This window comes from Postia placenta (genome assembly GCF_002117355.1).
Source record: "Postia placenta MAD-698-R-SB12 unplaced genomic scaffold POSPLAscaffold_8, whole genome shotgun sequence".
NCBI lineage: Eukaryota > Fungi > Basidiomycota > Agaricomycetes > Polyporales > Adustoporiaceae > Rhodonia > Rhodonia placenta.
Genome location: NW_020169839.1, coordinates 1,500,402 through 1,515,876, shown reverse-complemented (window position 1 = coordinate 1,515,876; position 15,475 = coordinate 1,500,402). Strand labels below are relative to the sequence as shown.

The 15,475-nt window shown below is 52.3% G+C and overlaps 4 protein-coding genes across 4 annotated transcripts; 3 read left to right on the top strand and 1 right to left on the bottom strand.

Moving 5' to 3' along the window:
• Nucleotides 1–2,060: 2,060 nt before the first annotated feature.
• On the top strand, nucleotides 2,061–2,661 carry POSPLADRAFT_1047020 (hypothetical protein; the record flags this gene model as incomplete). Its single annotated transcript, XM_024479183.1, has 4 exons — nucleotides 2,061–2,145; nucleotides 2,193–2,289; nucleotides 2,347–2,370; nucleotides 2,427–2,661. The coding sequence occupies 4 exons, from the start codon at nucleotides 2,061–2,063 to the stop codon at nucleotides 2,659–2,661; spliced, it is 441 nt and encodes a 146-aa protein (XP_024338534.1).
• Nucleotides 2,662–3,591: 930 nt separating this feature from the next.
• POSPLADRAFT_1047019 (hypothetical protein) lies at nucleotides 3,592–4,202 on the top strand (the record flags this gene model as incomplete). Its single annotated transcript, XM_024479182.1, has 5 exons — nucleotides 3,592–3,676; nucleotides 3,728–3,824; nucleotides 3,879–3,902; nucleotides 3,960–3,994; nucleotides 4,060–4,202. The coding sequence occupies 5 exons, from the start codon at nucleotides 3,592–3,594 to the stop codon at nucleotides 4,200–4,202; spliced, it is 384 nt and encodes a 127-aa protein (XP_024338533.1).
• A 385-nt stretch (nucleotides 4,203–4,587) lies between these two features.
• Nucleotides 4,588–6,709, bottom strand: POSPLADRAFT_1145182 (hypothetical protein; the record flags this gene model as incomplete). Its single annotated transcript, XM_024485775.1, is given in 6 exon segments — nucleotides 4,588–5,330; nucleotides 5,350–5,402; nucleotides 5,462–5,670; nucleotides 5,724–6,015; nucleotides 6,067–6,533; nucleotides 6,599–6,709. The coding sequence occupies 6 exon segments, from the start codon at nucleotides 6,707–6,709 to the stop codon at nucleotides 4,588–4,590; spliced, it is 1,875 nt and encodes a 624-aa protein (XP_024338532.1).
• Nucleotides 6,710–8,454: 1,745 nt separating this feature from the next.
• Nucleotides 8,455–15,338, top strand: POSPLADRAFT_1170339 (hypothetical protein). Its single transcript, XM_024488096.1, has 13 exons — nucleotides 8,455–8,836; nucleotides 8,939–9,522; nucleotides 9,652–10,976; nucleotides 11,028–11,832; nucleotides 11,885–12,355; nucleotides 12,406–13,073; nucleotides 13,126–13,910; nucleotides 13,963–14,097; nucleotides 14,153–14,209; nucleotides 14,267–14,392; nucleotides 14,457–14,568; nucleotides 14,619–14,772; nucleotides 14,831–15,338. The coding sequence occupies exons 1-13, from the start codon at nucleotides 8,557–8,559 to the stop codon at nucleotides 15,074–15,076; spliced, it is 5,748 nt and encodes a 1,915-aa protein (XP_024338531.1). The 5' UTR covers nucleotides 8,455–8,556; the 3' UTR covers nucleotides 15,077–15,338.
• The last annotated feature ends 137 nt before the right edge of the window (nucleotides 15,339–15,475 follow it).

The window sequence follows — 15,475 nt, the reverse complement described above, 5'->3', positions numbered from 1 at the left end:
TTGCGTTGATGCGTCCCACCAGAAGTCAGTATCTGTCTTCGAAAAGTGACTGAGACGCTATACTCATTCCCTGTGTCATGTGCACATAACGTGACCATGTCAATCATGTGATCAGTAGAAACGATCATCTAGAATGCAATGCTGAACACAGAAGAATGTTTTTAACCCGACGCTGAAGCTGATCTTTCCAAAAATTCAGCAATTCAACCTTTAGTATGATACATACCATGAGAAAAATAATGGAACAACAGAGGGATCTGGTGACTTTGCGATTAGGGGTACAAAATTCAGTTTCCGAGGGTTCATACAGAACTCCTGACATTCCACAACAAGTTCGCACTCGAAAATTTTCATTTTATTTGTGTATCTAGTGGACTGCACATAGATAATTTACATATTTTTCCGGAGACAGCTAGCTAAGAAAAAACACAATTCATGGCCAAGTGTTTCAGTGACCAGTGGTGTTTCAGTGACCGGTCCTATACTGTAGGTACACTGGGAACAATCCAAGATGTCTGCTCTCCGAATATCATTTGGATATCCAACTAAGTGTAGGAAATAAAAGTCAAATACTTGACTTCCGAATATCTAAAGAAAGCCATAAATAAACGCTGTATATTCGGAGCCCCGGATATGGCAGCGAATATATTACATAATTGTCACTCGATTATGGACTATAATATCCGTCGAATGTTCTGCACCCAAACATTGTACCGATAAATACAGTAACTGAGGAATATTTGCGGACCAAATACACTGTAAGTTATTACTAATACTTAGAGCACGGATATCCTTCAAATATTGGCTGAAAAAGATCAGTCACTCGGTATATGCCATTTCTGGTTGGCGGATTGGCACAGAATTTGGTTTCTACATCTTAAACCATCTGAGCTTCAATTGTTGATTACATATCTGAGGAAAATACGTGCTGTAAGTACTGACAATTTCCCGCAATGTAATCGGTCCCCAAATATTCCCTGGTTATCAGATTTATTGGTACGAAGTTTGGGTGCAGAATATTCAACAAATATCGTAGGTCATATTCGAGCAACGATTATGTGGCTTATTTGCTGCCATATCCGGAGCTCGGAATATGCAGCATTTATTTATGGCTTTCTTTCAATGTTCGGAAGCCAAGTATTCAATTTGTATCTCCTATACCTCGTTGAATTTCTGCACAATATCCGGGGAGCGGAAATCTTGGATTGCCCCCAGTGGTATGGATCGATTGTCATCCATGTCCGTTTATGGTTACTCACTAATGCCTTGAGTCTTTCCGTTCCACGACTGTCTTGCTACTTGAGCTTGCACTGTCGCCAACCCGCACAGGTCAGAACTGGCAGTCTCACACAGATCCGTGGCGCGTGCCGACTAACATGGATCTGCATTCCTGGACGTCCATCATGCTCGACGCCTTAAGATCTGGCCAGAGCTTGACAGTGGTAATTAGCAGCAGTCGTGTGGACGAAGATTGATTGCGTCGGGGTGCGCAGCCTCGCCGACAGGCTCTACTGGAATGTCGACATCTTGTGATCCTACTCAGAAAATCAAGCTTCTCGTCCTCTCCCCTCTGTGCGAAGGAGCAACCAATGTCACAGTCGTTCTCTTTGGCGCGTCTTCCCTTCGCCTTCCATGAGACGACCTGTTCATACACCAACGTGTTCCACGCGAGGCCCAACTTCTAATGCGAGGTCCTCACGCCGTCGTTGGTCTTCTCGCAACGACGCGTGCATCCTGCTAGCTCCAATGCATGGGGACCTGTCAAGACCGTACTCATGTACGGTAATTCGACGTTAAGGAGTGTCATCCTCTAGCTCACCGGGTGTCTCTTGTCTACACCTGTGACCTAATATTACCTTGCGAAGGCAGACTATATGCATGTACGTGCATGACCTCAATCCTCAGCCGTCTCCTTCTCCCCCAGACCGGACTTCTGAGGATCGCCCCACGAGCCGCTCAGAGCCTTGTATAAAAGACGTGGACTTGTATCCAGCACTCCAGGCCTCTCGTCTCCAATCGACCCACTCGTGCCTCTCGCAATAACTTATAGCGACGTCGCCATGCAGCTCTTCGCCAAGTCCGCGCTCGCATTTCTTACGCTTTTTGTTGGGTTGACAAAGGCCCAGATCAATGGCACCGGCAATCGTGAGATCCATCTGTCATAGCTGTGTGAAGGTTCACCATGCATCTAGTGTTCTACTTTGTCCCGAGCACCGGCGCATGCGGATTCACGAACAGTCCTGACCAATACGTCGCGATTGTCTCTGGGGATGTGTTCAACAGCTACCCGTGCGTGCCCGCTTCCATTTCGAGCACTCGAGCACGGTTACTACAACTAATTAACAGGGGCGCGACGGATGACCCGAATTAGTACGCTGCTTCCTATTTCACTAGACATTCCGACTCTAATCATGATGCCGATACAGCAACCCAATCTGCGAGCACAACCTGACCGTTACCTGTATGCACCGTCATTCCTTCGAACTTACAATTGAATTGGAGCTGACAGTCACCTCAGACAAGGGCACTGAAGTGTCTGCACAGATCGTAGACTATTACACCAGCTCGCCGGACAACAACGTTGGCCTCTCCTCCGCAGCGTTCAAGGTCTTCGGCAGGCCTCTGGGCGAGATCTCTGATGTGACGTGGGACATTGTGTAGATATCGGACGCGGGCTGTTTGACCGCTGGGCTGGTGCTGCATGACTCCAGTCTCCTTTTATGTCCGTCTTGCTGCTTGATCCGCGTATTGCGCAATTCGTAACTGCTGTGGGACTCGGTTTCTCTCGCCTGCACCAGCCATTCGTGGGCCAATATACTGGTTTTTTGACGCGTCTGATGATTTCTACGATGTTCCTGGACGCTCATCAGACTCGCTGAGGCTTGAAGCTTGAAGCTTGATACGGTATACCTTTCTTCAACGAGAGATCATCAACGGTGATTCGCAACGCTCGTGGTGGCGGTGATTCACGAATGACGACGCCGCAATACCACTGGCAGACTCGTGGCTTCGAAGAGAAGTCGAAAAAGGCCTCATCCTCCCCTTCTGACCGAGCCCGCTCCTTCGTACGTCTTGCCTTTCTTCCATTCTTATTATGCTCAGCCTCGACCCTAGCAGGGCTGGCGTGGTCCGTGCGAGACGGCGAGGCACACCGCGCCAATGACTCCCAAGACCCGAGGTCCTCGCATCCTTGTGCGTTCACCAGTCTTCTCACAGTGAGTCACTGATGCACGCGTCCTATTGGCCCCGTGAAGTCATTTCGCATCAGGAACCTGTCGAGGTCGCCCCAATCTCCACTGTGGTGGGTCGAGGAAGCGCCATCTTTCTGGCCCACTGGGTGTCTCGCCATGGCTACATTGCCCTGTGACAGTGCAATATTGGGCCATCTGACCGCACGTGCGCTATCCAAGTCCTTGTCCGTCTCACACCCTTCAGAACAGACACGTGTGGGGGTCCGCTTATTGCGAGATGTAGCCAGACGAGCCGCCCAATATCTGTATAAAAGACGTTTAATTGCAGCCAAAAATCCAGGCCGCTTGTGTTCAATCGACCCACTCATTCCTCTCGGAATCTGCCCACTGCGACGTCGTCATGCTGCTCTCCTCCAAATCCGCGCTTGCATACCTCACGCTCTTCGTTGGACTGACGAAAGCTCAGCTCAACGGCACCGGCAATTGTGAGCGCACCAGTTTCGCCGTTATGACAGGAACTAATACGTCGCCTCTAGTGTTCTACTTCGTTCCTGGCACCGGCGCATGTGGCTTCACGAACACAAGTGATCAATACGTCGCGTCTGTCTCTGCAGATGTATTCAACAACTTCCCGTACGTGCCTACTCCCATTTCAATTCGGGTGCTGTTCCTGAATTCAGTGAGCAGGGGCGCGACGTCAGACCCGAATAAGTACGTTATTCCTTACCTCGCGCACAGTTTTAGCCTCTCATCGTGATGCTAACCCAGCAACCCGATCTGTCAGCACAACCTGAACGTTACCTGTATGCACCGTAGTCCTTTCACCACGATATAGAGCTGAGCTGACTCTGACTGCCCTGCTCTGCAGACAACGACACGACCGTGTCCGCGCAGATCGTGGACTACTACACCAGTTCGCCGGACAATAACGTCGGGTTCTCCCCCGCAGCGTTCGAGGAATTCGGCCAGCCTCTGGGCGAGCTCGACAATGTGACTTGGGCCATTGTGTAGAAGTCAGACGCGGGCGATTCTAAGCATGAACTGCGAACGAACAAGTGTGTACTGGACTGACGCTTGCACGGTATTTCTGTACGAACTGTTTCTGGAACTGTGTGAGATCAATCGCGTATCTTGGGCCGTGTTATAGGTTATACTGTACCTGTGTTTTGAAGAATATCACAGTCGTCGGAATTGACTCCCATATATGACGCAATTATCAACTGAGACATTGCAGGACTACAACAACGGTACAGAGTTCTATTAATATTGCATGGCACATGAATACAGGATACAGGCCCTGATACAAGGAACGATGAGACGACGATGGCAGATATACACAAGTTCCCTAAGAACATATTCCATAGTGTCATACTAGCAAGAAGATGACCAGGTCCTTTTACTCGTAATATAATATATAAATCTTCCCTTGCCTTACCGACATAATGACCGCACCTTGGGATTGGTCGATGTTGATGGTCTCAACCTCGTCCAGGTCGACTTCGTCCGGGATCTCCAAGGTTCTGACGGCACCCTCCGCATCGCTCGCCGGCGCCTCCTTCCAGCGTACACCGACATCGCCCAATTCGTCCAACTCGTCCACCACCGGCGGGAACGACACGAAGCGCACGCGCTTCTGCTCCCCGTCGCCGCCCTCGCCCTCTGCCGGCTCCACGAACTCGATCCACACCGCGTGCCCAAAGTCGACCGCCATGAGCGGGCGCGGGCGCTCCTGCGGCCCCGTGCCGTCGTCGCTGCCCTCGTCCAGCTCGTCGAGCACGCACACGACCTCGAACGGCTGCCGCACATACCACACCTTCATCATCGAGTCCGCGTTCTCGCCGGTGCTGCTCGAGAGCGTCACCGTCGACTCGGACCCGCTGCAGTCCTGCGAGGAGCCGCTCGTGCTGCCCCCCTCCAACGGCGAGCCTTCGCGCGCGCGAGGATCGTCCATGTCGAAGAGCGGCACGCGGAAGTAGTGTTGCGCGAGCACGTACCGAGTCCGGTGCGTCACCATGTCGTGGTCTGCGAGTAGAACCACGGTGCAGCTCAGCCGCGGGACCGACGGCAGCGAGGGCCACCATTGGCGCACGAAGTGGGCGCTTTCGGGGTACCAGGGCGGGTATGGGAACGGATTCCGGTCTACTTCGGGTGTGCGCACTGACGGTCCTGTTTGTTCGCCCTCTTGAGGAGGGGGAGGGGGAGCGATCAAGGCTTCAGTTTCGAGTATTTCACTCAGTGATGAGTCGTCGGAGGGATGTTCAGCAGCGAACGAGGGGAAGATGAAGGGCGCCGTCATCGTTAAAGAGGGGCCGACCCGGGCGGACATCGAGGGCGCGAATGACGGGAACTTGTGTGCACGCCTCACGTATTGTTGTAGCACAGAGATTGGATAGAAATATTGATGCGCATAACTGCTCTCTTCCGAGTGGATGACAATCTGTTCTTGGTGCAAGATGCATGACCAGTTTGAAGACATTGTCTAGAGATAATATTAGAAGGCAAAAATGGCCGAAACGTTATCGGAGTACTTACACATTCTAGGCCCGTGTCTATAAATACATATTCCTCTTTGTCCCAATCGAGCAGCGCGAAGAGCCCTATCGTATTCGACGCTGCCACCCATACGAAGGCTGAAAGCAGGCGAGACGGAGGGTCAAGCAGAAATACGTTCATCACTATGCCGATCGTTCTGAATGTGGCGAGGGAGCTGAAGGTCGGCAGTATGGCTCCTGCAGATGTACTTCCGGTCACCTCGCCGCCTGGCTCAGGGAACTGCAGCTTCATTAGTACAAACTCCATGAGACGATCATCATAATTCGTTGATCTGCATTTTGCACGTGTCAAGGCTAGCAATTTGACGATATGGGAGACGTACGATCGATGCAGAACCTTCGCCATCGTAAAAAACACCGTCTGGTTGTCGAAGTCGACCCGACACTTCCATAGCTCCCAGCGTTCGCGCGGATCCCACTCTGCTAGACATACGTCGCGGTGAACATCCCAACAGACGACTTTTCCGCTCTTCGTAGCACAGAGGCTGTAGCTCGAGGTGATCGGGGAGAGCCAGTCCACCTCCTCGTTTGGCGGGGCACTGATCACTTTGTACCAGGACTTCCCGCTCACGCCGTTGCGCAGCGCATACGATGGCCGGGGCGTGCGAGTGAGGAAAGCACTCTCTAGGCGGATGGCTTTTGCTACTGCGCTGACGAGCTGCTCCGTCGACAGATCTGAGAGGCGTTGAAAGCCCTCCAGTGGTAGGGCTCGACATCTACGAAGTAACGAAACCGCAAGATTGCGGTAGACTGGACGAGTCGTAGCAAAGTCGTGCAACGACCTGCAGGTCTATGGCATTGACAGCTCGCTGAGATTCCCTTTGAAGCATACAAAAGAAAGGCTTGAGTGCTCACCACTTGCACAGCGTGAATATCGCTCCAACCAAGATGTTGAGCAATGTTAAGGAGCAAATCGTAAGGAAGCGTGTGTAGAGATAGTCTCTCTTGTCTGGTGATGGCGAGCATGATTGATACCTCCCAGTTGACGATGGGGACACCACAAAGATACTGTGCAAACTTCGTGCAACAAAAGGCTGGGCCGTACGACGTAAGAAGAAGGGACGAGACAACAAGCAAGGCGATTGCAAGACCTCCGAGAAAGCGATCAGAGTGAAGTCACGTGATCGACATGAAGCGGCACACAACTTCTGGGCAGTTCCGATCGGCTATGGGCACATGTACAAAAGCCCCGTTCCTAAAGCGTTTTCTGCGGCCTAGATATCGATCTAATATAGTTGAAGGTATTTATTTATTTAGTCATCCGGACGCTGTAGAAAACAAAACAGGTTTGGGTGTTCAATCTGCGAGCCCAAGGTGTGTGGCCGTCTGCTTCAAGCCTACATTGAACTTAAGTTTATTACGTAGCTTCTACATATGCGTGCAGAGGGTATTGTTTAATGTCTATTGGCATATCGTCGCTTGCATGGGGCCTTTTATGAAAGAACAAACAAGAAACAAGGGGCTCTTAGCTTGTTGTTGACCGCTCATTAGTTTCAGGTCTTGTATGCGTCTATTACTACACCTGCCTAAACAGGAATGCAGTGTTGAGGAAAATAATACAACCGATTTGGTCAAGGCAGACGTTCCAGCACCGCGAGCTCACCGCAGACCATAGCGTTCACGCACGTTCTGACGGTCTTACTTCTCCTGCCAGTCAAGCTCTGAATTGTCCAAACAGACTGGTTTCTGATTTGATCCTCTTAACGCGCTCGACGGCTGTCTGACAATCGCCCAATACATGCCTTTCTGAGGCTGCAACCTGCATTCCATCACCCTCGTTTGTCGCCTGAACTCTCCTTCTTCCCAGCCACGACATGCCCCCTCGACGCGGGGGTTCGACTTCCAACTCGCTCAGTCCGCCAGAAGTCGCCTTTCCAGGTACCGGTGGCACGTCTCCCGGCACTTCCCCGCGGTCGGTCTCTCCTTCGGGCGGCTTTACGCAATTCCTGTCGAGACCTACGAAATGGTTCAACCGGTCGAGCTCTGCGAACTCAGGCCGTGCCTCGATCAGTTCAACGGAGCCGAGGTCGAGCACTAGTTCAACTGGCAGGAAACCCAAAATATCTCATCCTACGGACCCGCGCCCGATCTTGGATACACTGGGATTGTCTCCAGAGAAGCACGCGCATGCTGCGAGCAGGTATGTCTTGTCGATTCCATTATATTGCGCCCGACATGGGATACCATCTTGGACACGCACGAGTGCAAAAGGGTCAGCAAAGGGTATTGCTCCATCGCGTTCTACTTGTCGTATTGTGTGTCGTGCCGCCGCGTTGATTGCAATTACTTAATGACACTACTTGCCAAGGGTGATGCCCTTAGGGTGTTGAGCCAAAACTCTGCGCTCCTATGAGCACCGCCTGCTCAAATTGCTTATGGGCGATCACCACTTCTCTGCACAAGTCGATACCAAATATAATTCATGTCTTGTTTTTTTCTTCTCCGAATTGCGATCTGAAATGTGTTTTGTTCGCTGGCTAACATTGTTTTGTCCCGTTTGCAGATCAGTCCTTGACCTCTCTCTATCTCACCAACAGGCCTTCGATGATCATTCAAGACCAGGTGTTCCTCGCACACCTTCGTCCCCTTCCCAGCCTACAGTCTCGCGCGGACTTGGGGACCTGCGCGCCATATCTCGCAAACCCTGGTCCAAATCCGCCGACGACCTTGGGAAATACTCGTCCCGTGCTTCGCCACCAGTATTGACGCCCCTTGACACAACGTTTCACGAGAAAATCGAACAATACAGAACCACTCGCGCGGACAGCGTCGGGAGTCTGAGCAATGCGCCCTCTCCGTCAGTCTCGTCACTCATGTCCGCTCAGAAGGTCTATCCATTCCCTGTCATATCTCAGTCACCCTCCGAGCCGCTCTCATCGTCTCCGCCGCATCGACCCAGCATCCAACTCTCGGCTGCATCGCCGATCTCTACGAACGGGGCGGCGCTAACGCCAGTCCTCTCGAACTCTAATTCACATGTTCATTCGCGCTCGCACTCATTCACCCCACGTCTGCCGTCTAAGCTTGCATCGCCGAAACCGTCGCTTCAGCCACCGACGAGCCCGAAGCGCAAGGGATCGGCGTCTTCTGATCGTATTGAGCGGGAGAAAAACCTATCAGGAGGCAGCTCGTCGTCTCGATCGCCGTTCCCGTTCAGTCTCCCGGGCAGCGGCAAGGCTGTGTCGCCTATTGGAGCTGCTGAGCACACTGGTCGAGTGCCGCTCTCTCCCACTGCATTGGCACCTCCCAAGATCGTCGAGCCACCGGGCGCAGATAAGGACTCGAAGCAGGAGAAACGTGGCTCGCAATTATTGTACCATTCGGGCTTTGTCAATCGCCTCGTCGACTTCTCGCCGTCGGCATTGAGCGTCCGCGCCAACCAGTCATACATGAGTGGGGGTAGCGTGTCGGCGCTGTCCAAAGGCTGGAAGCCGTTCAAGCTCGTCCTGAAAGGGTCGAAGCTATATTTTTATAAGCCCCCAAGCGACAGAAGTGCTGCCATCAAGGAGCTGTTTCCGACAGAATTGGTAACGGTGCTAGAAGATGAGGGCTTAGCTGATGGCGATCTCGAAGGCAACGAGGTTGAGGAAGAAGAGACAGGTAGAGGCGGGAGGGGAAGAGATAGAGATGATATGCGAAGACGCCGGGCGTACTGGGGCAGGGGGACTCATCCATCTCTGTTTCTCGCTGGAGAGCGAATCGAGAGAGGGACGTTCGAAGCTCTTGTCCACGAAACTATCTTCGCGACAACCTTCGTCAAGTCAACGGCTTCTGACAGTGTTGACAGCCGGACAGTCACCACTCTGGGACCGGAGCAAGGTTTGCTTCCCAAGGAGAGCGGAGATGGACCGAACACCGAAGGACCGGCGCTCCGCGAAGTCGTAACCAGTCGCCCGTCTCGTTACAAGCCAGAATGGCACGAATTTGCATCCACGATTTTGCTCACCCTGCCAGCCTTGGTAGGTGGTGCAAAATTCGAGGCCGAGTTCGTTCGATGTTGTGCCAATCTCGTAAGTGGGGCGGAGGATATTGACAAGGATGAGGAGCGCGCCCGTGTACGGTGGCTCGCTACGCAGTACCTCACCTACCACGGCAATCCCGCGAATCCCGAATCGTGGGAGCTCTGGCGTAAGGAGACCATTCCAGACTTCCCTGCAGACTTTTCCGTGACATCGAAGGTTGCCGGCATACCCAAGACATCGTCAACACAGGCAGTATTCACTCCTTCTCCACAGCTCCCTACCTTCGCGGAGTTCTCGCCTGACCTTGGGACCTTCTCACCCAGACCAGGCGATGGTAGCAAGATGATGTCCATCGTCGAGGCTCTAGGCGTGCCGCCGCCGCCTCCTGGGCAAGTTCCCTATCATGACTCGGATTCGTTGCGATTGCGGGACCTACTCGAGAGCGGCGGGTTGACGCGAGATGTCCTCCAGAGCGTGGACGTTCAAGTACTGGCGCGCAGTCTCCTAGTGTTCAACATACGGCTACTTGGACAATTACCGGATCATTTCCTTGCAGACCTGTGCCTTGAGCCGGATTTGTTAGGCACCAGTGAAAGTGCAGATACTAGGAATCAAGATGAGAAGAATGGTTCTTCGCCAAGCCTTGCGCCTTTCATGGGGACAGACGACTCACCACATTGGCTTACGAAGACGATCCTCAACCAGATACTTATCCCTGAGGCAACTGGCGCTTCGGCCACGCGCACACAGGACGACCGACATGCCCCTACATCACGCACGCATACCCGTTCTGAGGTCATATCCACCTGGGCAAGGATTGGGGAGCTATGCCGCCGGACAGGGGACGAATGTTCCTGGCACGCAATCTTCGCTGCACTGTGCTCTCGCCCGGTTGCTCGTTTGGATAAGGTCTGGAAGCGTGTGGACTCGGATGCTATTTCTTTGGTCCAGTCATGGGTTCAGCTACTCGAAAAGGCAGACGCTGTGTCGAGCGACATCCCATTGTCAGTACCATGGGCTGGAGAGACCATAAATCAGATGAGAAGGGCCCTCAATATCGCAAGATACGGTGATGTTGAGGAGTGGCAGCTCAGCTATCTCGTTGATGCGCGAGTCAAGTTCGATTCACTTCGCACGGCATTTGCTCTCTGCAGCAGGAAATCTGGTTCAGACGGGGAAAGCGAAGCAGAAGACGTCGAGGCGTTAGTCAAGCAATGGAACAGCCTGCAGGCAGGTGGTACCACTACCGGCATGGCTTCTAAATTCGTGCGGTAAGTAAGCATGACTTTGGAACGAATCGCCTACTCACCATTGCCGTACAGTATTGACCAGTTTATGTCGCTGTCCCTCGCTGCAGAACCGCGGCGCAGGGGCCTCTTTGAACCTTACTACTGGACCCGTTCCCCTGCGCAGCAAGTCTCTCAATCTCTCACTGCTGTTTTCTTCCCTGATCCCTTACCCACTGTTGCCTTCATCAATCGTGAGCTGCTTGCGCGTGGCCGGCTGGATAGCAGCGCTAGTATAAACCTACAAGAAGTGCAGCAAATACGAGAAGCCTGGCTAAAACCTGACGCTACCTCCACGATCAGAACGCAGGCTGACAAGCCAGTCGGCATCGACCTAGGCGGTACAATCCTGCCTGTCTTCGACGGCGAACTTCTTTTGCTTGTTCAGCCTCATGCCGAGAATGCATCATCCTCGCGTCCTACCTCTCGCGCTCCTTCAAGACCCCCTAGCTCTATAACCGACTCACCAGCACCAGAGAAAACCTTCAGTCGCAGTCCATCCATCCGGGTGAGCCCTGGTACCTCCCATAGCCTTGATCGCAAACCCAGTGTTGCCCGCCGCAATTCCCTCCCTTCCATCTCACAACGGACTAGTCTTGTCGTACCAGAAGTCAGTTCGGAGAAACCCCTCCGTGTTGTGGTGCAGGCTGGCACTCTAGATCGTCTAGTAGATATACTGGTGCATGGTCTCCAAGGTGTCTCAGTGTCCGTCTCTGATGACAATGGAGAGATACCCCTAACCGACACGAAGACAAGGGAAGTGAAAGTCGACATGGATGAATTCTCAGAAGTTTGGTGGAGCATTTACAGGAGTTTCATGACTCCCCAGGTTTTGTTCGAGGTTCGTGTTTGGGATACATGGCACAAGGATGCGAACTGACGAACATCCTCAGTTCCTGCGGAAGCGGTATTTGAGCGCCCGCCTGTCCTCGTCACCCTCAAATGTGCAAATCAACAACGTAGTCCGTCTACGTTCTGAGGTGCTGGAAACCATGAACGAATGGATCAACAGAGGAGGCGGTGCCCAAGACGCTCTCGATGACATACAGCTCTTCAAGTCTATTGAGACTTTCTTGAACGAGTCTGCTGACCATGACTTGACTCGCTTCATCCTGGCAGATGACGAGTCGGGTAGACGGACAGTCGGTTTGCTCGACCAGATCAAGAAGACCCTCCACATGTCCTTCTTGTCGCAAAGCTTGAGACCTACCCGGGTAGTATCCCCCGCAGATGAATCTACTGATGTGCCAGGCGTACAGAGTTTTGGCTCTCAAGTCCCAGACCTGGACCAGATCGACGTCGAAGAGCTTGTGAACAATCTGGATTCTATGGGTAGTGCTGCATGGCGTAACGTTACCAAAGAGGTTAGATAACACTTAGTACTTCCGAAAACCTAACTTACGACGACCTATAGGACCTCTTTGTGACTGCTGATCTACTCGAAGTTCAGTCGGCGGACCGCACTGGCTGGTTCTTGTCTCGCGAACCCAGCGCAATCGCCGACGAAGTGGAAATCCATAGCATGAATTCATACATCGTCGAAGTCGAGCCATCAACGATGATATCCGAACTTGCCCAAGAGTCCCTTTACCGCCTCCTTCCACCGTCGATCCGTACGTGTATCCGAGCCTTCGGTATCTTGCGCAAGTGGCTGGTATCCAAGCTCGTTGCCACACGAGTTGGTCTCCGCGTCCGCCAGGCAAGAATGGACCTGTTACTCCGAGCGATCGAGGTCTGCCGTCTACGGAATGCCGAACCCACTACATCTGGCAACCTATCGCTCGCCTCGCGCCCATGTATTCGGTCATTTGTTGAGACAGTGATTACCTCTGCTATTCTCAGTGTGGAGAGCCGTACCCATTACCGCGCGTGGCAAAATCTTGCCCTGGCTCGCGGGACGACTTGCGACACACTAGCTGCCTTGTTGAGCCGTCCGGCTATCTCTTCTCTCACCTCAAGAGGTACCTTGACGGTTGATATCGGGTGGGTTATCGAGAGGATGCTCGAAGTCATCAGTGCTGCGGATATCCTGGAATCGGCGAATGCGGAGACTTCAGGCTTAGTGAACTTCGACAAACGCAGGTAAGATACTTCATGTTGTGTCTACCAGTACTACCCCTTATATGTTTTGTAGGTCCCTCCATACACTGATCAGTACGACGTCTGGCATCAGCCGCAAACGCCAGCGGCGCCATCTGGATCGACGTGACTTCGAGAGACTGAATACCATCGAGAAGGAAGTCTCATCAATTCAGTTTGACCTCCGGTTGATACGGGAGGAAGCTTACCGCGAAGCTACATCAGCTGGTTCTTTGGGGTACAAAAAGCCTCAGAGGCCTTTCCAGTATCTGGTTTCTCTGCAGCAAGAGAAGAACAAAAGGGATCGGCACTTACGCGATCGGCTTAGCAGAGAAAAGCGGCAGGAACAACAACGCAACGACAGGCGAGAAGAATATCTCAACAAGGCTATGAACACGCGACGTCAACCTGCAATTGTCCAGAAACAGCATCGCAACAAGAAGAGCATGTCGTCTGCATTCTTTCAATTCATGCGGCCCATCTCCAGCGCGTTCTCTTCAGAAACTCTTGCTATGCCTGGTGTCAAGCGCACGCCTGCCGAACTTGATTTTGTCCCGTCACATAAACCGACGCTGGTCCTCAGCGTCGTTGATGCGCGGGTGGCTCAATTCGTGAATAATGAGCGTTCGTTCACGTTCCAGTTGGATACGGAGGACGGAGGACATTACCTGCTACAGACCATCAGCAAGGCCGAGATGAAGAAATGGATGGACACCGTTCAGCACGTCTCAACGATTGCAGCGAAGCGCCGCTTGACGTACCTGGGACAGAATTCCAAAATGCAACTCTCGGATCATCTCCTCAGTCAACCCGGGTCCACATCGCGAGATCCAAGGGCAGGTGAGCTTGGCGATCTTCTGAATACCGATGGGATCTGACGTGTCCTCCGAAGTATTCGGGGTTGACCTTGACTTTCTCCTGGAGCGCGAAGCCGGGTCAGGCGAGGTTGCCCCTGGAGCTCTTCCTTCTGTACTTGAGCGTTTGATAGTGGAAGTAGAGAGCCGCGGACTGTCTGAATTGGGTATCTGTATGTTGACTCCCGCCCGCTTTACAGTAAGAGCATCCGCTAAGATGGAACCTAGATCGGATTGCTGGTGCACATTCCGAAGTCCAAGCATTCAAAGATACCATCAACCGCGGTATGTGCGATATGACCAAGCGTATCATCAGTAGATGCTGATACTCCGTGATAATAGGCGAATGGCCAATATCCTCTTCCACAGATATCCACGCTGTGTGTGATCTCATCAAGTCGTGGTTCCGTGTCTTGCCTGGCGGCATCTTCCAGGACGGTGTGTACAGCGAGATTCTTGAAGCTGTCTGTACGTACTCCAGACCAAACAGTCCTTCATTGATTTCTTGATATGCTCATGACCTCTTGAAAAGCAAATGATGAGGCCGACTTGGCGACGAGGCTGTCCAATATCCGCAGAGTAGTTCACGGACTCCCTGATTCAAGATTTTACCTCTTGAGGCGCATCATTGAGCACCTTGACAAGTGAGTCATCTATACATTTTGACAACACTCTAATTGACGCTGTAATCAAGGGTGACCGATTACGAGGAGAATAACCAAATGACTGCGGAGTCTCTCTCCACCGTCTTTAGTCCGAACCTATTGCGTGCGCCAAACAACGATGTTGCTCTCTTCTTTGCCAACATGAGCATGGGGCATCGTGTGTGCAAACTACTCATTGCACATGTGAGCCACCCATTTCTATTTTCATAGACCTCGCTGAGCGCGTTCTATGACGTGACAGTTCCATACCATCTTCGATATCGAAGCCGAGCAAGATCAAGAGGCCGGGATCGATCGCGAACAAGAACAGGAAGAGTTTGAGTTCGACGAACCTATACCAGAAGAGGACGAAGAGGCAGATATGCTCTGTGATGGCGGTCCTGACACGCCAGACGATGACAAGAACTCCCTGCAAATTTCTGCAGGGCCTCCTGTCCTTGACATCAATCTGGGCAGTCCGCATTCACTCTCGTTTACGGTCTCATGATCATGCTCCAGCTCCCTCACTCTTTCTGAGCCCGCATACCTGTACGCTGTGATACTTTATGGACACGCATCCCTTTCGGACTCGCCGCTCTTTTGACCCTTGGTGCTGACACCGTCCTTTGTGCATCCGGTAGCTATATGTGATGAGTGTATGGTTAGAATATACCCGCACGGCAGACTTACCCAACGGACGTCGTACTGTCATGGTGTTAGCTACTTAATCGTACTCTATGTTTCAATAGCTCCATTTCCTCTATCCGTCATTGTCTGCAGATGTCTCAACACCGGAGGCGGCCTACGCTTGAAGTCAAGATGAACTGCACCCAACTGCAAGTGAACACATGCCACATGCTGTTTCTGGGTGATATACCCTATTCTGGTGACCTCAGCATGTATCCTG

What these genes read in the sequence shown, in the direction of transcription:
- POSPLADRAFT_1170339 (XM_024488096.1), top strand. Translation starts at nt 8,557, where the DNA reads ATGTCCGCTCAGAAGGTCTATCCATTCCCTGTCATATCTCAGTCACCC. An exon ending in GTGAACTTCGACAAACGCAG is followed by an intron (nt 13,074 to 13,125) that starts GTAAGATACTTC and finishes TATGTTTTGTAG; the next exon opens with GTCCCTCCATACACTGATCA. An exon ending in GCAAACTACTCATTGCACAT is followed by an intron (nt 14,773 to 14,830) that starts GTGAGCCACCCA and finishes ATGACGTGACAG; the next exon opens with TTCCATACCATCTTCGATAT.